Genomic DNA, 24,090 nt, shown 5'->3' with positions numbered 1-24,090 from the left:
ATTTAAATTTAAATTTAGTTGTAAGTTTGAATTTGAATCAAATCAAAAAATTAGTTTTACATTTTGAATTGTCCGCTCAATTTTAAATTTTTAAATTTTTTTAAAGTTACATTTAAAATTTTGGCTTATCATTTTAATATTTTAATGTAAATTTTTAATATTTAATTTTTAATTTGAATCTAAATTATAAATTTAATTTTATGTTTTGAGGTACAAACTAAATTTTAAATTATTTTTATAGTTTGTTCTTTAATTATTTTTTTGACAATCAAAATTTTTGAAATATTGAAACCATGAATCAACTATACCGATTCTTATTGTTATTCTGAACCAAATATATTGAGAGGTTGTATCATTCCGTTTTTTATTTCTGTCTATTTTGATTTTTATTTTGATTTCATTTTTCATTTTTCATTTTTCATTTTTCATTTTTCATTTTTAACCAAACGATGTACTATATTTTAGAAAAATAAATGGAATATTTTTTTCATCTCACATTTTAGCCATAAGCAATGCTTTTTTTTTTGCAATGCCCTCGTATTAACAATGTTTTCTTTTTAACTTGGGTAAACTGCAAATACCACCCCTTGGTTTCGTACTCTCTCACTTTAATACCCTATGATTTAAAGTGTATCAAGTTAGTGTCTTATGGTTTCATTTTTATTTTTTCAGCAACTTTTTTGTTAATATTTCGTTAAATTATATACAAAAAAAACTTTAGATACCTATCTAAATTTATCAAATATTCACGTTAGTACCCTTTACTTTTAATTTTGTCACTGATTTAACGAAAAAAATTAATAAAATCGATAATAAAAAGATAAAAATAAAATCACGGGATATTAAATTGATACATTTTAAACCATATGATACTAAAATGTGAAAATGTGAAATCACAAGGGTGGTATTTGAAGTTTTCCCTTTTAACTTTAAAACCACACGTAACGCATTTTTTTTACAAATTCCAAATATAGCATTAGGCAAGGAATAATTAACCTTTGAAGCTTATCAAATAGAGAAACAATTATATATATATTTTTTCTCAATTAAAACAGGGGTAAAACAAATGGAGGATAATATGCTAATGTAATTAAGGTTTAAATTAGCTACTAAATTTAGTAAAATGACCAAACTAATTAGCCTCTATTAATTTATGGGAACAAAAGAGATGAAATTTTAAAGTTTATTACAATCTACTATTTTAGTTAATAGGCTATATATAGGTATTAGTCAAACTTAATTAATATAAGGATTAAATGGTCATTAACTCATTATACTATTCTTAACCAGAACCCTAACTACATTTTCCTAACAATGATCCTTTAAAATGTTTCGAGTTACGAAAAAATATGGCATATTTCTAAATCCATATAAATTTAAAAATATAATAAAAATTTATTCATGATTACTGGTTCTAAATATTAGTTAGTGTGTTAAATTTTGATATTATTTATCTGTTATTTAAGTGGTCTGAAAATTAATAATTTTCAATGGAAAATATAAGATATATTTGAAACTATTTTACTACTAGGTAAATTATGCCGAAAAATCACTAAATTTAGTTTTCAAATATTGTGGATCATACTTAACGATATTGATTGTCGATTCGAATGCTCAATTATTATAAATGATGTGGAAGTATTAAGGACTTCGTTCTTTTAAGTATTGTAGTATAATTTTATACATGCTAATTTGCGTTTTAGGTCCTCAAACTTTGAGGATTGTAACACTTGCGTCTACGAACTTTAATTTGTTGAGGTTTTTGGCTCAAACTTTTTAAATTATAGTAATTAAGTACTACAGTCAAATTTGATTGATTAAATAATAATGTGTCGCTCATATAACAGCAAAGTGATAGTATTTGATCAATAACATTGCAATTACTAAGACGCCTCATCATTAACACATCAGTGAAAGATTAGTATTTAGTCAACTAAATTGGACTCTAAAATTTAATTATAATAATTTAGAATGTTTGAAATTATAATAAATTAAAAATCAAAATTGTACTGTTGTGGGTGTATCCAAAAGTGTTTGATGTGTGGCTTTGGTTGCATCTAAATTCTAATAAATGCACCATGAAGTCTTTCTATTTTAATTTTTATTATTTTCAAAAAAAAAGAGAAGTTGAAACTTGAAATCTTTGTTTCAAGATTTGAGCATTTGGATTATGATAGGTCCATCGATTCTCGCCTGCTAAACTGCGCATGAGACAGACCCCAATACCCCGCGCTTCGTTCGGCAGTCCCCTTCCGACCGCTCTTTCTACCAACGGTCAATCTTCTCCTCTCTCTCTCTCTCTCCTATCAAATGTAACCAAATAAAGATAACTAACTCTCCCTTCATTGTCGGGGAGCCATTCAATTTCTCTATAACAACCCATCCTAACTCCCTCGTTGCCTTATAGCAGCCTTGGGCTCTCCATGGTGCTCTCATTACCCAGCATGGAGGCCTTTGGCCGCTCCCCCTTTATTCTCCTCTCTGCCCTCCTCCTCATCTTTTCTTCCTCAGCTTTAGCCTTGACCGACGTTGAGGCAGCCGCGATTGCCCGACGCCAGCTCCTCACCCTCCGCGAACGCAATGGTGACCTCTCTCGAGACTTTGAGTTTGACATCAAGATCGACATTAAGTTTGCGAATGAACGCCTCCGTCATGCCTACATAGCTCTCCATGCCTGGAAACACGCTATCTACTCCGATCCCCTCAACTTCACTGCCAATTGGGATGGCCCTGACGTGTGCTCATACTCTGGCGTCTTTTGCTCTCCCGCTCTTGATGACTCCTCCGTCAATGTTGTTGCTGGCGTCGACCTCAATAGTGCCGACATCGCCGGCTACCTCCCAACCGAGCTTAGCCTACTCACCGACATCGCCCTCTTCCACATAAACTCCAATCGCTTTTGTGGTATAATTCCAGATACATTTTCTCGTCTTACCCTCCTCCATGAGTTCGACGTCAGCAACAACCGCTTCGTCGGCCCCTTTCCTGCTGCCGTCCTTAACCTCCCAGCCCTGCGCTACCTCGACCTTCGATTCAATGACTTTGAAGGCCCACTTCCACTAGAGCTGTTCAACAGGCCCCTCGATGCCATCTTTGTCAACAATAACCGTTTCACTCTTGGAATTCCAGAGAACTTTGGTAACTCCACTGCTTCTGTTATTGTTCTTGCCAATAATGAGCTTGGTGGATGCATACCGAGCAGCGCAGGTCGAATGGTGGGCACACTCAATGAGCTCATCTTGTTGAACAACGGGCTCACAGGGTGCTTACCGCCTGAGCTTGGGAAGCTAGGGAATGTGACAGTGCTCGACGCAAGCAATAATAGGCTCAGTGGTGCACTTCCCCAGAGTTTTACGGGGCTAGCCAAGGTTGAGCAGTTAGACCTCTCCCACAATGTCCTCACTGGTGTTGTCACCGAGAGTGTATGCAAGTTGCCTCAATTGGCAAACTTCAGTTTCTCGTACAATTACTTCACCGGTGAGGCCACTACATGCGTGCCATCGTCAGGGGCTGAGGTGGTGTTCAATGATAAAGGCAATTGCTTAGCCAACTCAAGGCCTGGGCAGAAGTCAGCAAAAGAGTGCCTCCCAGTGGTAAGTCGGCACATTGATTGTAGCCAGTTCAAATGCTCAACTCCTCTTAAGCCAAAACCATTTATTCCATCCCCTAAGCCGACTCCTAAGCCAATTCCTCAGCCAGTGGCGCCGACTCCTAACCCAGCTCCACTATCTCCTAAGCCAGTTCCTCAGCCAGTGGCGCCGACTACTAGGCCAACCACACCGTCTCCTAAGCCGATCTCACCATCTGCAAAGCCAATTACATTATCCCCCCCACCATCTCCTAAGCCAATAGAGCCAACTCCTAAACAATCACCAAAGCCGGTGACTCCATCTCCTAAGCCAATTACTCCTTCTCCTATATACTCACAGGCGCCTCCTTCGCCACGACCGTCTGCAAGATTCTTACCGCCTCCACCACAATTCCAAAGAGGGCCGGTTGATCCTACACGCTCCAAACCACCACCTAAATCAGTGAGCTCGCCACCGCCACCACCTCCAGTTCTCCCATCACCTCCCCCACCACAGTCACTGACATTCTTACCCCCTCCACCAAAAGGTGATAGGGGGCCGGTTGATCCCTCACGCTCATCACCACCACCTAAATCAGCGAGTTCACCACCTCCGGTGCTTCCATCGCCTCCTCCAAAGCAACCAAAATATCCTACAACAAAAGCTAATTCACCACCGCCACCTCCACTGTCGTTCCTACCCCCTCCACCAAAAGGCGATAGAGGGCCGGTTTATCCCGAACACTTCTCACCACCACCGAAACCAATAAGCTCACCTCCACCGCCACCTCCACTGACGTTCTTACCCCCTCCACCAAAAGGCGATAGAGGGCCAGTTTATCCCGAACACTTCTCGCCACCACAGAAACCAATAAGCTCACCACCACCGCCACCATCAGTTTACTCCCCGCCACCTACAGTCCAATCACCACCTCCGCCAGTGGTGAAGTCACCACCTCCTTCGACTCGCTCACCGCCGCCACCCTCTCCAGTAACCTACTCCCCACCTCCTCCTGCGCCAGTCTATTCACCACCGCCACCGGTGGCATCACCTCCTCCACCGCCACCTGTCTACTCACCTCCACCACCCACGCAATCACCACCGCCACCACCATCTCCACCTGTACACTCACCACCTCCACCTGCGCACTCACCGCCACCACCTTCTCCCACGCACTCACCACCACCACCTCCACCTGTGCACTCACCACCACCTCCGCCTGTGCACTCACCACCACCTCCACCTACGCACTCACCCCCGCCGCCGCCTCCACCTGTGCACTCACCTCCGCCACCGCCTCCACCTATGCACTCATCACCACCACCTCCACCTGTGCACTCACCACCACCACCAATCTTCTCCCCTCCACCGCCAACCTCCTCACCTCCGCCTGCACTCTCCTCTCCTCCGCCTCCCCATATAGAAGTCCTTCCCCCGATCTTCGTCTCAAGTTACTCATCGCCGCCTCCACCAATCTTCCAAGGCTACTAAACTGAACCGGCCCATTATTTCTCCAAAGGTCACCCAATGTTGTTAACTAAGAAGACAATATTTTCTTATTAAAACAAGCTGTATCATGTAATGACAAAGTACAAGATATATTCCTATAAAGGCATGATCATATTCGCATGAGGGTTTTTTTTTTTTTTTTGCGTATCAAGTATATGCTATTAGAAATTTTATCTCATTAAATAGAGAAAGATTTTTTATTTTACTTTACTTTTATTTTCATTATTTTTTTTAAGTATGCCCATCCTAAAGAATATTACACAATATCCGGAATAAGTTTTGTAATTGCTCAACTGCAGTTGCCTATCACTTACGTGATCTTAAAATTGATACAGTTCAACGGCCAACACAAGATAAATTTGAGGTCATTTGATCATTAAGTGAATCGTAAAATCTTAAAATTTGATTTCTGGGTAGTTTAAATAGCCTAAAATGTGTTTAAGATGCCGAACATTAATTTAAATGCCTCATCATTAGAAATGATGCAGATATAAATAGCTTAATTCTACATCCAAAATTCAAAGGTTAGGAATTGAAAGTAAAAAATCATGCAGTTAACCTCTTAAATAAACATCAAACAAACTACTTAAAAAGAAGAAAAACCCACAGTTACTTATATACAGCAAATAAAAAAAAAAAATCCATATATAATTACTTATCTAATATATCTCAGATGGACCAAAATGCCCCTACTGATGTGCAAAAATTCCTTCAAATATACCCCTAATTCTGGGATTTAATAATAAGATCTAGAATTTAGAAGAGTATTTTGAAAATAGAAGGATAAAGTTAAAAATTTTGAATAGTAGTGAGGGGTATATAAGCAAAAGCATTTTTTTTTACTTTCTAGTCAAATCCTTCAAGTTAATATTTAACTTTGATGATTCTCAATTTCTCATAAAGCTTGAAATGGCCTATTCATAAAGTTTTAAACTTGTCCATTATTAATGACTAGCACCCAATAAAAACAAAAAGGTAAATTATTGGACAAACTTCAAATATCACCTCAATGGTTTCGCACTTTCTCATTTTAGTACCCTTTTGTTTTTAGTGTATTAAATCTTTCTCTTTTCGTCAACTACTCCGTTAATATTTCGTTAAATTATGCACAAAACACTTTAGATACCCTCACCTAGATTTATCGAATATTCACTTTAGGCTGCGTTTGGTTCGAGTTATGTAATATTACAGAGTATTTCAATATATTCAGGTATCTTGGATTTTTTAAATTAGATTACTACTGATTCTGCATTAGTGCGTTTGGTTTAATGCAGTAATATAATACTGGATTACAGTATTTATAGTATTACTATGTTTGGTTCTAACTATAAAATTCAGTAATCTACACAATAAAGTATAGTCTATTACAGTGTTTATAGTAAACTTTTATTTTACTGTTTACAAATAATATTTCTTTTACTAAATTTTATTTTAAATAATTTAAATTTTTAAATTTTAAATTTTAAATTTGAACAAAAATATAAAATTTAATATTTTAATTTAAAATATAAATATGAAATTTATAAATTTAAAATTTAAAAGTTGACAATTCAAAATTTTAAATTAAAATTTTTAAAATAACGTATTGAAAGGTGTTTTGGGAGTTAAAGAGGTAAAATTGTCATTTTACATATATCCAGTATTACTGGATTCCAGTAATCCAAGATACATATCCCCCTCTCGTAAATATTTTTGGTGTAATCCTGCACCATTTATAATGCTACATTACTGACGATTATATACCGGATGAATCAAACACAATAATCCTGACAGGATTACCTGTAATCCTACCAGGATAACCCGAACCATACATATCCCCTCTCGGTAATATTTTTGGTGCAATCCTGCACCATTTGTAATGCTACATTACTGACCAGATTATATACCGGATGAATCAAACACAATAATCCTGATAGGATTACCTGTAATCCTGCCAGGATAACCCGAACCAAACACACCCTTATTACCTTTTAGTTTTAATGAACACTCATGAAAGAGCCCGCGCTTTACAGTGGATAAAAATTTTAGAAATAATTAATAATAAGAGAACATCAAATAATGTTTAGATATTAATTAAATATATTAATTAAAAGTTTGATGAAGGAAATAGAAAAAGTAAAATGCAGGGGAGGGTGAAGTGAGCTTGACACGTGGCAAAAAATATTAGAAATTCATACAAGTTAAAAAAATACTGGTGAGAGTGAAGGATAAGTTGCCACGTGGCAAAAAATTTTGTGTCGTGATAAAAAATATTGAAAATTCATATACATTAATAGATTACTAGATGATAATAAAATTTAGGGTGCGTTTGGTTCGAAGCCGGAATCGATATCGAAATCGGAATGAGAATAAGCTGGAAATGAAATTAGAATAATTTATTATCTCACTCTGTTTTGTTCACCATCTGAATCGGAATCAGAATGAATTATTTCCATTGTCGATGTTTAGTTTAAATAGATATCAGAAATGTGATAAAATTAATTTGTCAATTTTATCTTTATAATATATTAGTTTAAATTCAAACTCAAAATTAAATATTAAAAATTACATCAAATTTTAAAATAATGTCAAAATTTTAATTATATTTTTTAAAAAAATTAAAATTTGAAATTGAACGGATAATTCAAAATATAAAACTAAATTTCTATTTATTTAAATTCAAACTTAAAATTATAATTTAAATTTCAATTTAAATCCATAAATTTAATTTAAATTTTAAATAAAATTTGAATAAAACTTTAGATTTTAAATTAAATTTAAACTTAAATTTTATAAGTTAGATTGAAAATAGTTGATTGAATTTTGATTTTTAATTTAAGTTCAAATTTAAATTTAAATTTATAAATATAATTTTTAACTTGAAACTTATGTTTTAATTAAAAAATAAGTTTTAAAAAATTAAACTTAATCCGAACAAAACCATTCCATTCAAATTCAATTTTCAATCCGGCCACTTAGGCCAGATTGAAAAAAAAAATAATTGAAAATTTTTTTATTCACCCAAAAATCAAAATTAAAATAAAATTTTCATATACTTAGACTAAGTTTGGTATTGAGGCCTATCTAACGCTATTAAATAAAATGGAGTTGTGAAAAGAGTATATAGGGATATGCTTTTGCGTTCTCTGGTGGGACCGCAGAAAATATATCGTAACCGGCTATATGCGGAATGCAATATTACGTACGGAAATAAATAAAATATTTTTCTAACGTATTTTCTCACCGCACGTAACGCAATCTTTCCGTAACCCCAAACGAAGCCTCAGTATAGGGCAAATGGATTCGTCCATTCTCATTCTGATTCTAATTCCGGGTGCAAATACAGTTTCGTCAAATATTCGACCACGTTCAACCGTTTTCTCTCAATTCGTCGCCGACTTCCCGCAGGGCGGATGGAAGACGGCGCCGACTTCCAGCGGCGCGCGCTGCGAGAAGCCTTCGGCGATTCCTCCGACAGCGACGCCGACTCCCCCTCCGCCGCCGACTCCGTACGCAACACCAAACCCCCCTCCAATTTTTTTTTTTTAAAAAAAAAATAATTTTTTTAACAAAAAAAAAAAATTATGTAACAATTCGATCCAATAACACTACTCATTGTAGAGAGGAGGAGGGGGAGGAGGAGGAGGAGAACGCGATCGCGCGAGGTGGGAAATGGTGGAGGGGGTGAAGGGTTTGTGGCTCTGCCCTAATTTCCTCTCGCCAAAAAACCAATCCTCGCTTTTGTCGGCCGTAAATCGAGGTCAAAATTATAATTTACGAAGCATTTGATCCGATCCTGTTTAAAAAATTTTGTGCTCATTTTTAAATCCTACACTATGCGCTTGATTCGAATGGTTTCCGAACGGTTCGAATTGATTGTTAAATTCGGATGCAATGTGGAGTGTAGGATCGAAATCGATGCATTGAGACGTGGATTATGCTAACAAAAAATGTGAAATTTTGTTTGTGTTCTTCGCGTTTGTTGCAGAAGGATGGTTCAGTGATGATGCTCACAATCAGGTGAGCAGTTGCCCTTTCTTTTCCTACCTTAACCTTTATGTCGAGGAGGAAAACCTAACTTATTCTGTATGAGGATTTTCTTGTGTGATTGAAAGTTAGTAGTTTGATGTTTGCTCCTTGAAGGGTCTTGACATTAATGTTTTAAAAGGTGCTATGCCGTATGTGGACGGGGCGGGGCGGTTCACCCACGGTAGGGCTGGCAATCTTAGCTCGTGTTCGGCTCGAAATGAGCTCGAGATCGATCGCTCGGTTAGTAAAAGAGCCGAACACGAGCTGAATTTTTCAGCTCGGACGTTTAACGAGCTGAACACAAGATCGGGTCAACTCGCTCTTGTTCCTGGTGTTCGGCCAGTTGGCTAGCGAAGCAAAACAACAGTGAAACCAAAGTTTTATGCAGTAAGCTCTAATTAGTTAACATCATAGTGATGGAAAGGTCTTGAATGTGTTTTTTGTATTTCTGTTATGTGTAATTAGTTAACATCATATTCGTCGCCGACTTCCACACAAGGCTTTAGATTTTTATCCTGCTGTTGTAATGGTGGTTTAGCTATTATCAGTGTTTATAAAGGACTAGTATTGTAAGATCATATGCTATTCTAGAATTTGTGTATTCCACTTCGGCATCCTATTTAGAGAATTCACCATTTCACAGGCTATGAGATTTGGGGATTTTCCAGAGTGGGCTACTGAACTTACTAGACTTGTTCGTGAAGCTGTGTGCGTTAGTGAGATAAGTAGCAGGGCAGATCAAGAAGCTTGTCCTTTGCCGTTAGATTTGCTGTGGAGGGAACCACTTTTCGACCAACTTATTGCAAATGTTTATAAGCCAGGTGAGGTGCGAAGAATTATACTTTGTGCTCAGTGCTTCAGTTAACATTTTTTTACTTTTGATTCCTTTTCATCATTTGATAAGAGTAGTGTATTCTATCTAGTCATGAAGTATGCTTTTTTACCACCATTTACTTTGATGCAAAAGCTTTTCATGTGCTCCATGCTATTATTATTTTGCATGTCATGCGGACTCTAGCTTTAACCTGTGCAATACATGGAGGAAAATGTTACAGAAAAATAAGAAAAGATTTTGAAGTCCTAATCTTGTAGGAAGATCCAAAAATTCGTTAGCAGTGAAGAATCTGATAAATTAAGAATTTTAGAAAATCTAGAGAGGTCTAACAGTACTGATTCGTAGAATTTTGATAAACTTAATAGTCTTTTAGGTGCCTAATGAGTCACTCCTACTCTTTTCTTTCCTTTTTCTAACCAAATTCTCTCCGATACCTTTATTGCCCTTCCTAATTCTGATCTGTTGATTTTTGGGCTCTGCAGTTTCCTCCCTTGTTCCTTGCGGCAGTGAATACGTGTTAAACGAAACCTGATTTCTAGTGCAGAAAGATCTGAATTGTGGACATTTCTGATGTTTCTTACATTTCCAACTTATCCAGGTTTCAATGCTCGTATGATACTATTTTGGAGATTGATTTTAAGATCAGGTCGTTGAACACAGTAATTTATCTGACAACAAATTTTGATGATGCTGGGATGATGCTTTTGCAAGCTGGAAGGAGAGCATGATAATAGTAAATTTGAGCAAGTCCGAACTTAGGTGCGCTTCAGGAATCCATGTTGTGTTCAATTGCTGTCACGCCCCGGATGTCTTGTTCCCCGGGCACGCCGACAAATCCGCCGTATACAAGAAATTTTTCCTGTATACGAAGCGTCACTGGTACCTGTAGAAACAACAATACTACAAACAGTAGTATAGAGCAGAAGAAATAACTAAAGTAAACGAGCTTTTTATACATAGTCACAAATCCCAAGTACAAAACCACTCGCACTGGCGAGTTCAACTGCTATGTACAAAAGCTCCAAAAGAAAAATCACTACCTGCTGTAAGGGGAGGACGCCTCTAACTCGATCAGTCTGGTAGGGCTCTAGCTCGCGACGCCCTTGCCACGATCCTGCTCAGCAGAGGAAGCAGCAGTGTTTAGGATACCGAACTTCTGAAAATAGAAGTTACGGTAGAATATAGTGTTCGGAATTTATTATAAAAGTAAATATAAATAAATAGTGTGGGAAACTATTTTATTGGCCTTATAGAAGGTAAAGTAAAAGTTGGAATGGCCTGTGCTGAATCGGAGCGAAAACAGAAGATTTAGAATTTTCTGTGAGAAGTGGGACAGATAAGTTAGCAAAATGCACAGTGTCAGAAAATTATGAAAACTGGAGGATAGGTCAGAATTATTTTTATGAGGCTGGAATTAAAGTTTCAGCCCATTCTGACATCCGGAAGGTGGAGAATAAAATCAAACTGCTATCTGCTAAAGATTACAGTTCGGCACGGCTTTCGGTGACCAAACGGGTCGAAACTGAAAACTTAAGATATATCTTACTCAGTACGTTAAACCGAGCCTGCCTGTCGAATTTGAGCGCAAAGGACATTCAGAAGGGCTCCGACTGTTCCGAATGCGAAACTGCAAGTGTTAATAGGTGTGAGAGGGGGTTTTGTGCATTGTTAAGCACCACAAGTGGGCTGTTGCATACGTACACACACACATGCACATACCTTCTCCATCATGTGTTCTCTATCTCCCATCTTACACTCTTTTCCCTCTCTCTCTCTAGAAAGAAGGAAAGAAAGAAGAAGGAAAGAGAAGGAAAGAAAGGAAAAAAGAGAAGAAAGAAGGAAGGAGAAGAAGACCAAGAAAAGGAAGATAATCTTCTTCCTCCTCTCCCTCAACCTTGAGAAGCTTTTAGAGGTAAGCTCCAAAACCCTTATAATGGTAGATTCCTTAAGATAGGGTTTTATGGTTTAGAATTGGTTCGAATGGAACCTATTGGAGCTAGTTAGATGGTTCTAGCTCGAATTTGAAGCTTGAACCATGAATTTCCTCATTGTTGAAACCTAAGGCACTTCAAGACCGCTATAATGGTAGAATTTTTAGGCTTTATTTATATGCTAAAAAATGGATTTATTGGAATCCTATGATGCTAAATAGATGATTGTTGCCTAAATCATAGATCAATTTAGCAAATTCTTGCAATAGATGAAACCTAGGGTTCAAAATGCAATTTTGGAAATAAGAGGGTTTGATCTCAATTAACCCTCTGTAAACCTAATTGCTATGTTCCCGAACGCGTAGGCGAAGACGGTTCGTCGATCCGACGAGCGAGCCGGAGGTATTGCCGATTTGAGTGCTCTAGGGTTTGGATTGGCCGACGAGTTGAAGCGACGAAAAAGATCGCGGAGAAACACGTTTCCGAGCTTGTGGCACTACCAAAAGGTGGGTGGTGACCATCCGAAGCAGCCGGGATACTTTCTATGTTAGGTTCTTATATAATGATCAAATTGCATCTTGCACATATTGCATATAGGGCTAAATGATTGATGTTATTGCTTATACTTGCATGCTAGTTGTAATATGATATGATAAGGTGGTTTGGTTCATGATTCTTGTATGCATGAGAAGGATATGATAGTTAACCCTATATGCGATGATTGATGTTTAAGTAAATAAAAGACCTAGTATGATAAAAACTAGTGTTGATAACGAGTCAAATTGACGAGTGGCATCTAGTTGATAGACAACTATGACGAGTGGCATTGGATTATTGATAACCTATGATATGAGAACCTTAGTGTAATCAGAAATACTATGAGATTGGGTACAAAACCATCTTGATTCCATGATGAGATTACCCTTAGAGGGTAGGATACTATTGTTCGTGAGATTTGATTATGCTCACATTGCGCTGTCTGCGCTTGTTGGGTCGCTCCCCTCAAGCTGTGCACTCCGGAGTTTTGTCACTAGAGGGGCAGCGCCTGCTGCTCGGATGCCGCTAGCTGTCGCAGGCGGTCTCGGGGGATAGTTCAGTGAGACTTTTCCCTATGAGACTTACACGTGAGATGTTGTAGTGAACCCCGAGTTCACAAGAGATTTGGTTACCTATTGAGTCATACTCATTATTGTTGTTCATGATAGTTGCTTACATAGCCTTTACTTATTGTTCATGCATGCATGTTATCAGATTGAGGCATAGTTAGATGTTCATACTCTACTTACTTGCTTACACTATCAGTTTTCCATACCTGCCTTCAGTTTAGCATAGTTTTATATATACTTGGATATATATCTCTCTATGCCTGCTTAGACCTAGTGGGTAGATCGGTGGAGTCGGCGCCGAACCCACTGGGAACTAAGGAAGTTAGTTCTCACACCCCACATTACAGGTACTAGTTCGAGCATTCCCAGCGAGCGGGAGGATCGCGGCAAGGGCATAGCGCCCTAGCGGTGTCGGTTGATAGTTTGCTTCCTATATTGCATTAGTCCTACCCTATGTTTACATTTGAGAGTAGATGATGTATAGGGTGAGGTTTGAGAGGAGGATGTATGTAGAATGCAAGTTGTATTAAATGGATAAAGTTTAATGATGTTAAAAGAGGTTAATGTATCAAAGTTTTATGTTTAAAATAGTTAAGTTTATCTCTCTTTTGTATACTTGTATGTTACTTACTCGTATCGCTTGCTCTCGTTTGTATTAGCACTGTTTGTGCTTCTTCGTTGTTGTTGTGTAGATCGTGTATGATTACAAGTGTTTCCTGGGTACTTGTGTACATGATCTTGTTGTGGAGCCTAGGGCGGACAGGGGAGACTCTGTCCGTTCGGCCTCACGCCCGCCGCGCCCGAACCGAGCCAAATTGGTAGCGGTCTCGGGGCGGGGCGTGACAGTTGTGGTATCAGAGCGAGTTAAGAGCAAGCAAAAGAGAGAGTCTAGGATGACCTAGGAGACTCTAGGATGATGAGCCTTAAGGTTATAGGTGCGTGAGTGCGACGTGAACCTGTGACGCGGCGGAAGCTAATTGATTGGGTTTGGAGTTGGTGTTGAGACTCTAGTTATGGCTAGAGATGATCCAAGTGGTATTAGCTTTTGGCTTAAGGTGATTGTGTTGGCGGCCGACAACACGATGCCGAAGGTCGAGAACTAAGACACTTGCAAGCTACCGCCTGATTGATGTTATTTAATCGCTTATGTTTCGCAATTTCGATGACGTGTTCGGTTAAGTAATTAACCGGTTGTTTGCGTTTCAGGAGCTAATGGCGCCAAAGAGACGCTATGTGCGTAGGACCGCTTCGGCACCACCTCGACAGGTGCCCGAGCCAGCCATGCCTCCAGTGGCACCAGGGCCAGCTAGGCCTACTGAGGTGCAGGAGTTGAGAGCGCAGGTTGCGGCGCTCACGGGACGGTTCGATAGGCTCCAGGAGCTATTGGAGCAGCAGGCTGCGGCGGCGGCTGCGGCGGCAAGTTTAGGCCGCGGTCCGCCTGCGCCTTCGGTTCGCGCCCCTGATGCGGCCGAGGGTGTGGGTGGCGTATCGGTTCCGGTGGCGGCGCAACCCCCACCGGTGGATATTCCTCCGACGAGTTCGAGTTCTCCTACGCCCGTGATGGCGGCTGAGGAGGCGGAGCGTGAGCGCGGCTACGTGGCGCTCACGAGGTTCACGAAGTTTCACCCGCCTACTTTCGACGGAGAGGTGGTGGATCCGGCGACTGTGGAGTCTTGGCTGACGGCTATGGAGACTTTATTTGAGGACATCTTCACCTTGGAGAGGGACAAGGTGAACTTGGCCGCTCATTGCTTCGAGAAGCGGGCTAGGACGTGGTGGAGGCGGGTCAAGCAGGATCGACACCCGGAGCTTCCCCCAATCGATTGGGCGGAGTTCCGCAGGCTATTGTTCGCTGAGTACTTCCCCGACAGCGACAAGAGGAAGATGCGGGAAGATTTCCGCAAGCTCAAGCAAGGCAACCGCACGGTTCGGGAGTACGAGCGGGAGTTCACCCATCTCCTGAGCTGCGTCCCGGACGTGGCGGCGACAGAGCAGGATCGGGCGGATTGTTTTGTTCGAGGACTCCGGCCCGGAGTGTTCAGATTGGTGCATGCCTTCAAGTTTCACACTTTGGCGGAGGCATTAGATCGCGCACTATGGGTCGAGCACGGGAACGCTTGTGAGCGTGAGGACCGTGAGACGCTCGACAAGGACAAGGGCAAGAAGAGGCAGGGCGGTGGTTCGGGGGGACAGTCTAGCTCCAGGAGGCCCCCGAAGTATCCACGCTCTCAGCCCAAGGGTCGTGGTGCACAGCGATGCGTCTTTTGTGGCGGAGACCACCGGCCCGGTGTGTGTGAGCAGCGCCGAGGGAGGTGCTTCAAGTGCGGTCAAGCGGGACATGTCATCCGCGACTGTCCTCAAGGAGGAGCTTCGCCCGTTATGTCGACTGCATCGGCCCCGGCGGTTCCAGCTCGCTATGGCTTGCCCCCTCCTGCAGCATCTACTGGGCGAGCGGCGGCGCCACGCCAACCAGAGCCTGCACGATCGGCGCCGAGCGGAAGGATGTATGCCGCTCCAGTGCACATTGAGGAGCCTTCAGAGGCCGACGAGCGCAACGTTGTGGCAGGTATAATTTTGGTTAAGGGTGTTCGAGCGAGAGCTCTATTTGATACAGGCGCATCACACTCATTTATTAGTCGATCATTCGCACAAGCACATGATATCGAGTACCGTCTGGGGGAGCATGTATGGCTTTGTTGAGAACGCCGGGACGATACTAAGATGATTAAGATAAGAGTTTGACATGTCCATTTGCAAAGTTGATGACTGGGTGAATGCCTGATCGACACGTTGGTAGCTCAAAAGTTAAGAATTGACAGTCATATTGCGGCATGGATCTGCGCTCTGAAGTAAATAGTGTCGATCGAGTTGCTTCGATCTCAGAGTTTTCACAATTGGAGCCGGGTCAAAAGTTCACCGCTAATCGACCGTGCCAAACGAACTCGTAGCTTCCGCACCGCGACGGTACACGCGACTAATCCCAATAGAAGTTGTTCGCAGCAGCACGAACAGGCGTCACAGCTATTTGCGCCGTTGTGGAGATGATGCGAGGTTCCGACCTCTCCAGGAGTTGTCGTATAGCGTGAGTTTCCGACGTTTCCCGCGAGTTACCTGGGTATGCCGCCCGGACCGGAAGAGTCATGATTGACATTGGCTCCTCATTGTGACAGCCCGATTTTAAGCACCCATTATCGAGATCGGCGCGGCCGTAGAGGTTGAAATTCAAATACAGAATCTTACCTCGACTAGGAATTCATAGCACCGCCCGCCCCGCTCCCCCCTTTCGCCGGTGGAAGTGCCCCGTATTATTTGTGTCCAAATAAGATGATCTTTTACACGCGTGATTACCGCGCAGTTGAACAAGGTTCACGTGAAGAAAATGTACCCTAACCGCGTATTGACGACTTGTTTGGATCGAGCTACAGGGTCGCGAGTTCATCGAAGATCGACCTATCCAGTCCGGCTATCACCGAGTATAAAGATCCGCAGCCGAAATGTAGAAGACGTCGTTTCGCCTGCGCTATGGACACTACTAGTTTCACGTGAATGCCGTTTGGGCATCAACAAATGCCGCGGCGAAATCGTCAGTTTATAGCTTGAAGGAACCGAGTGTGGTCCAAGGTGGCTTGGACCCCGTTGGTCGTATCTCATAAGACGACAGTTTGTAATATCGCCTAGCGACGGAGAACACCGGCATTTCCGCCGGTACTTCAAACCTACGCGGGAGAGAGAAATAGTAATCGCAAGGCTGAAAAAGAATCAGCGAGCTTTTGCCTTGAGAGAGGTGCATTGTCGGGCATAGTTAATTTCCGAGGGTGTGTTTCCTGTTACAGGTCCCGAGGAAGTTAAGCTATTAGAATTGGCCGGGATGGCCCAGAATGTGTTGCAAGGAGCGTCCGTAGCTTTGGTGTCCTAGCAGGTATTATCGAGCGGTTCGTGGAGGGCTCCTAGGATGTGACTCCAAACTTACTGACCGTCTCGATCAGCAAAAAGGCACAAGTTCGTTTTGGGGTGACGATGCGACCGAAGAAGGTTGAAGCAAAGGTAATTCGATGCCGGGGCTCCCCTAGACGGCAATGGAGGCACGCCCAGGTCACACCAGAGCCCGCAACACTCGAGGGGACAGGACTATTCGTTTACCAGTGAGTCGCTCTCCTATCATAGGCTATGAGGTCTGGCTGAATTGCAAGAGGTCGGAAGGGATTGCTTATTGCATCGCTTCAGTTGAAGAGCTATAAACAACTAACCTGGAGCGAAGTCCATTCAGCGGGGATTTTAAGAAGTTGCGCGGGATAGCTTTGCTTTGAAGCTTTGGAGCATTATCTATTACTGGTCTCCATAAGCTGGAGATCTAACAACCCGACCACTACGCCGGGCCCAGGAAACGCGAGGCCCGCCGCACAATTCCCGCCGAGACGCCAATAAGAACCGAATAGAAATAACACCAAATAGCAAGAGCGTTGTGTTAAGTGCCACGAAGATAGCGCGAGGCGGGAAAAGATAGCGCAGCATGCGGATTGCAAGCTTAAAGTATTAAATTTACCCCGAAGACTGAATATGCGACCAGCGGTGGTTGGCATTGACGATGCAACAAAGATTAATGGAACGTTGAAACAACGTAAAAAATACGCACCGCGGAAGGACAAATATTGCCGGATGCGCCTTTTAGGCCGGAAGTTCTGTGAAGACCTAGGCCTTGTGGTTCACCTAAATACAACGCCTTCCTTATGTTGTCAAATGGAGAGTGATAGATCTTTAGGTGTAGACCCCCGAGATCCGCGGCCGATGTTGATGCTTGTGTCAGCACCCTCTGGACATAGATTAAAAGTCCTGCCACTGGCGGACACCCGTTCTGCCAAAACGGTGTCAGAACATAGTTGATGGCGAGCGGAATTTCTCTATGGAACTGAGGTGCATCTCGTCAAGAACCGTTGTTTGTACCTGCGGACGAGAGGCTTACGATGCTTATACTATCACTAAGTCACATTGGTTCACTTATAGATCCGATCACCTGGCGCACCAAGATTTCCACGAGTTTAGAATTCGCTCTATTCGATGGAGGGCCGGGACTAAAAGCGATATTGGAGATCCTTAATGTGGCAAGACTGCTTATATGGCCAACAGGTTAAGGCGAGCTCGATTTCCAGCCAGGGAAACTTCAATTACCCTATCCCCAGTCTGGAAGCCCGTGGGAAGATCGATGGATTTCGGTAGTAAGCTTTACCTCGTCGTCGGTGCCACGGATGCGATGGGTTATTGTGATCGTTTGACAAAATGAGGCACACTTTCTAAACCGATACATAACACTGGCAGCTGAAGTAGATGCTCAGGTGTTATCTGATGAAATAGTGAACTCACCGGGCGTCCGAAGTCGATTGTCAATCAAGATCGAGACCCCAGTTCACCCACATTTCTGGAGGGAAGCCTGCAAGAATCTCCTTGCATCTCGCGCAATCGACTCGAGTTTAGCACTCATTCCATCCATAGACCATGGGCAAACCAAGAGGCCTATCCAAGAACTCGGAGGAACAGTTGCGAGTTGGTGTGTTATTGACTTACAAAGCGGTAGTTGTTAATAAGCACCTACCGATGGCCTGACGTCGGCTCTAAAACAAAGTTATCATCGCACCGCACGTAGGTCATGAGCAACTTCGACGGCTCTATACGGCGGAAGTGCCGATCTCCATTATTGCGATATGTAGGCGAACGAGTTGATTGGTCTATTTGCGAGATGGCGGAGGAGAAATCCACCTATGCTCCAAGTTGCGTCACGCGCAGTCAAACGACCAGAAAAGCCACTATTTCAAAATAAACGCCGTAGAATTTCGAGTCCCCGAGCAGTGCGGGGGCGGGGGGGGCGGGGAGGGCGGATCCACGCTGTTTTGAAAAGTTTCGCCGATGCGCTGGATGAAAGTTTGGGGTGCGAGGAAAGCCTAGTCGTATACCCTTCGGCCCCTACGAGATCTTGGACCGGATTGGGACGGTGGCATACCGAATTGCATTGCCCCCGAAGCTTGCGGGTGTGCACAACGTTTTCCACGTCTCCAATCTTCGCAAATACATGCATGATCCCGAGCATGTTCTAGTATATAAGCCGCCGGAGCTTCAAGAAGATATGAGCTATGAAGAGTTTCCGGTGATGATTTTGGCTCGAGAAGTGCGAAAGCTGCGGAATCGTGAGATCCCCTATGTCAAGGTCCGGTGGAGCAATCATGACGATCGCGAAGCCACCTGGGAGCTTGAGGATCAAATGAAGGCAAATCACCCTCACCTATTTGAGGATTGAGCGAGGTATGATTTAAGATTCGAAGTTTAATTTTGATTAGATTGAGTTCGTTTCGAGGACGAAACTCCTTTAAGGAGGGGAGAATGTAGGATACCGAACTTCTGAAAATAAGAAGTTACGGTACGATATGGTGTGTCGGAATTTATTATAAAAAGAATAATAAATATAAATATAAATAATGTGGGAAACTATTTTATTGGGCTCATAGAAGTAAAATATAGGTTGGAAATGACCTGTGCTGAAATCGGAGCGAAAACAGAGGACTTAGAATTTTCTGCGAGAAACGGGGCAGATAAATTAGCAGAAAATGCACAGTGTCAGAAAATTATGAAAACTGGAGGATAGGTCAGCATTATTTTTATGAGGCTAGAATTAAAGTTTCAGCCCATTCTGACACCCGGAAGGTGGAGAATAAAATCGAACTGCTATCTGCTAAAGATTACAGTTCGGCACGGCTTTCGGTGACCAAACGGGGGCGAAACTGAAAACTTAAGATATATTCTTGCTCAGTACATTAAACCGAGCCTGCCTGTCGAATTTGAGCGCAAACGGACATTCAGAAGGGCTCCGACTGTTCCGAACTGCGAAATTGCAAGTTGTAATAGGTGTGAGAGGGGGTTTTGTGCAATTGTTACAGCACCACAAGTGGGCTGGTTGCATACGTACACACACACATGCACATACCTTCTCCCTCATGTGTTCTCTCATCCTCTCCCACTCTTACACTCTTTTCCCTCTCTCTCTCTAGAAAGAAAGAAAGAAAGAAGAAGGAAAGGAGAAGGAAAAGAAAGGAAAAGAGAAGGAAGAAGGAAGGAGAAGAAGACCAAGAAGAGGAAGATCATCTTCTTCCTCCTCTCCCTCAACCTTGGAGAAGCTTTTAGAGGTAAGCTCCAAAACCCTATAATGGTAGATTCCTTAAGATAGGGTTTTGTTGTTTAGAATTGGTTTGAATGGAATCTATTGGAGCTAGTTAGATGGTTTTAGCTCGAATTTGAAGCTAGAGCCATGGATTTCCTCATTGTTAAAACCTAAGGCACTTCAAAACCCTTTAATGGTAGCTTCTAGTTTATGAGTTTTTAAGCTCTAGAAATGGGATTTAATGGTGATTTAGAGATTATTGATCTCATTTGTTGCAAGATTCATAGCTTGATGTTGCTTTTATGCAACAATGAGGAATTAGAGCTCCAAATGAGAGCTTTAATGGTAGATCTCTAGGGCTTTGGTCTTATGCTCTAGAAATGGAATTAGTAGCCTTCCAAGATGCTAATTAGATGGATTATGCTTGGATCCAAAGGTTGGATGGTGGGTTTTTCTCTAATTGCGACATAGGGCTCCAAAATGGGGTTTTTGCAAATATAGGGTTTTGATCTCATTTGAGTGGTCAGAAACCTAATTGTTATATCTCCGAACGCGTAGGAAGTGACGGTTCGTCAATTCGTTGAGCAGGTGCGACGTTCCGGCTGAAACAAGTGCTAAAAGGTCTGTTTTGGCCGAGGAGCCGAGGCGGCGTGCAAAGACCGCGGAGACAAGTTTTCTAACCTTGCGGCGTTGCCAAAAGGTGGGTGGTGACCATCCCGAAGCGCGGGTACTGTTCTATGTTAGGTTTTATTATGTTCAATTGACCTTGCCATATTGCTATAGGGCTAAACTGATTTGAGTTATTGCTTATGCTGCATGCTAGTTGTATATGATATGATGTAGTACCCTATATGCGCTGGTGATGTTTAGTCAATAAGAACCTTTAGTATGATAAAACTGTGTGATAAGGTCAGTTGACGAGTGGATCTATTGTAGACCATTATGCGAGTGGCATTTGTTTTTGATACTATTATGAGAACTTGGTGAATCGATACTTGAGATTGGGTCAAAATCTTGATTCTGATGTGTTACCTTTAGAGGGTCGATTATTGTTCGTAGTGAGTTGCTTATTGCTCACATTTGTGTCTGCGCTTGGTGGGGTCGTCCTTTCAGCTGTGCGTCCGGCCAGTTTGTCACTAGAGGGGCAGCGGTGTGCCGGGGATGCCGCTAGCCTGTCGAGGCGGTCGGGGAAGTTCAAGTGAAGCTTTCCTATGAGACTGTAGTGAGTGTGTAGTGAAAAAAAAAAAAAAAAAAAAAATAAAAAAAAAAAAAAAAAAAAAAAAACAAAAAAAAAAAAAAACAATAAAATAAAAAACCCGAGTTCAAGAGATATTGGTTACCGATTGAGTCGTACTATTATTGTTGTTCATGATAAGTTGCTTCATGCTTTATTTTGTTCATGTAGGCTGTTTACATAGTTATTGTGGTTATAGTAGCTTTACTTGCTGTTTTACTTATTGTCATGCATGCTGTTATCGTTGAGCATAGCTAGATGTACCTACTTTATTACTTGCTTTCGTCCGCATAGCTTTATATATATTGGTTAATAATATCTCTCTATGCTGTAGAATGTGGGTAGTATCGAGTGGAGTCGGCGGCTCTCGAACCCACTGTGGAACGTAGGAAGGTAGTTTTCCACCTACATTACGGGATGGGTGTCGGTATCGCGTGCGGGAGGATCGCGGCAAGGCATAGTTTACGGCTGCTGCCCGGCTGGATTCGGTTTGTGTTTGCTTCCTATATTGATGGTCTACCTAATGTTTCATTTTGAGAGTTAGATCTTTGTGATGGCGTGAGGTTGAGAGCTATGATGTATTTATTTGTGGAGAAGAAATGAAGTGTATCGTGCTTAGTTTATGAATTGTGAAGAGCTTACAATTTTCAGTTTTTGGTTTAAATAGTTAAGTCCTTCTTCTGTATACGTGTAGTATTCACTCGATCGCTTGCTCTTTTGGTTATTTGAGCAGTTGTGTCTCTCCGTTTGTTGTTAGATGTGTATGCTATACAAGGATTCTCTGGGTACTTGTGTACATGATCTCGTTGTTGAGCTTAGGGGGGAGTAGGAGCTCTGTCCGTTCGGCTCGACCCGCCGCGCCGACCGCCAATATGTGCGGTTTTCGGGCGGGCGTGAACTCGTTGCGCCTAAAGTAATGGGTCGGCAACGAGACTTTTTTCATTCACCGATCGAGGTACAATTATTTTATTTATTAGCCCGAGTGTGTAATTAGCACGTACTGTGTCGAATGTTCACATACCAACCAGAACAGTGAGTATAATTTGACAGTGCTTTTTGGCTTCAATCGTAAACAGGAGTTTAAACTTATTTGATTTTCTACTATGCCAGAGAGGTTGTTAGATTTGAAGTATCCCCCGATGTCATTTTCCATAAACCAAGAGACATAGTTGCCGACTCCGTGCTTAAGTTATTGTGAAGGTAATTTTTAATTACTGAACAAGAGTAAACTATATTATATTATTCTATTATGCCGTGGAGTGTCATTTGCAAGTTTATTTACGTTCGCTAGACCAAGGACCACATTAGGATCTCTGTTTGCGCGCCTAACAGTTATGGGCAACAGTATTTTTCTGCATTCACGAACGTAATAGCTAATACTAATTATATTGTTCTATTATGCCCCGAGAGTGTAAATTTGCAGCGTATCGATGTCAACGTTCACATAAACCATAACGAGACCTACAGTAGACTACTCAGTTGCGCCCTAACAGTATAACTTTGCAACGAGTAATTTTTTCTCATTCAATCGAACAAAAAGTAAAACCTAATTATATTGTTCTATTATGCCCCGAGAGTGCAAATTTGCAACGTATCGATGTCAATATTCGGAAGAACCAAAACCGGAAAAACATTAGACTGCTCAGTTGCTCCATAAGATTATAACTTTGCAATGAGTATTTTTTCTCATTCAAATGAACAAAGAGTAAAACCTAATTATATTGTTCTATTATGCCCCGAGAGTGTAAATTTGCAACGTATCGATGTCAACGTTCACAAGAACCAAAGCCGGACCAACATTAGACTTCTCAGTTGCGCCCTAACAGTATAACTTTTCAACGAGTACATTTTCTCCTTCAATCGAACAAAGGGTAAAACCTAATTATATTGGTCTATTATTCCCCGAGAGTGTAAATTTTCAACTTATCGATGTCAACGTTCACAAGTACCAAAACTGGAAAAACATTAGACTGCTCAGTTGCTCCATAAGATTATAACTTTGCACTGAGTACTTTTTCTCATTCTAACGAACAAAGAGTAAAACCTAATTATATTGTTCTATAATGCCCCGAGAGTGTAAATTTGCAATATATCGATGTTAATTTTCGGAAGAACCAAAACCGGAAAAATATTAGACTGCTCAGTTGCTCCATATGATTATAACTTTGCAATGATTACTTTTTCTCATTCAAACGAACAAAAAGTAAAACCTAATTATATTATTTTATTATTACCCGAGTGTGTAAATTTGCATCGCATCGATGTCAAAGTTCAGAGAAACCAAAACCGGACCAACATTAGACTACTCTGTTGCGCACTAACAGTATAACTTTTCAACGAGTACTTTTTCATCTTCAACCGAACAATGAGTAAAACCCAATTATTGTTACGCCCCGAGACCGCCCAATTTGGTCCGGTTCGGGCGCATCGAACAGACGCCGAGCGGACAGCACCTCCCCTGTCCGCCCAAGGCTAAGCAAACAGATCATGTACAAGAATTTACCCAGGAATCAATTCACGAGTACACAATCACGAAGTGCACGACCAGTGCTAACAGGTAAGAGCAAGGTACAAGTATATAGCATACAAGTAACAATAAAGAGAGAACATCTATCTATTACATCCATTCAATTCACAAATTTACATCTCATTTACATTACATTTAAACTTCCAAAATATAAACATAAAGCTTACATTTCCAAAATGAAACCTCACACCCTATACATCATCTACTCTCAAGTACAACGGGTGGCT

General features: G+C 41.5%; 2 protein-coding genes across 7 annotated transcripts in view; both read left to right on the top strand.

Annotated features, from left to right (window-relative positions):
* Positions 2,417-5,201, top strand: LOC109719238 (leucine-rich repeat extensin-like protein 3). The gene has a single exon (XM_020245789.1). It carries the CDS (start codon positions 2,424-2,426, stop codon positions 5,058-5,060), a length of 2,637 nt encoding a protein of 878 aa, XP_020101378.1. The 5' UTR covers positions 2,417-2,423; the 3' UTR covers positions 5,061-5,201.
* The window catches only part of LOC109719066 (uncharacterized protein P8A3.02c), a 23,053-nt gene continuing 7,393 nt past the window's right edge, over positions 8,431-24,090 (top strand). For 2 of the 6 annotated variants that reach the window (XM_020245580.1, XM_020245579.1), the window contains exons 1-4: positions 8,431-8,566; positions 8,679-8,817; positions 9,046-9,077; positions 9,730-9,912. In XM_020245580.1, the coding sequence (XP_020101169.1) occupies positions 8,471-8,566; positions 8,679-8,817; positions 9,046-9,077; positions 9,730-9,912 (450 nt within the window). In that variant the 5' untranslated portion in view covers positions 8,431-8,470. Of the gene's footprint in view, positions 8,567-8,678; positions 8,818-9,045; positions 9,078-9,729; positions 9,913-10,394; positions 10,497-10,519; positions 10,681-13,305; positions 13,534-24,090 lie in introns of those variants that run through there. The other 4 variants (XR_002218598.1, XM_020245581.1, XM_020245582.1 and 1 more) reach the window with 4 other exon arrangements.

The sequence above is a fragment of the Ananas comosus genome, linkage group 13 (genome assembly GCF_001540865.1).
Source record: "Ananas comosus cultivar F153 linkage group 13, ASM154086v1, whole genome shotgun sequence".
Taxonomy (NCBI): Eukaryota; Viridiplantae; Streptophyta; class Magnoliopsida; order Poales; family Bromeliaceae; genus Ananas; species Ananas comosus.
This window is presented reverse-complemented; position numbering and strand designations above follow the sequence as displayed.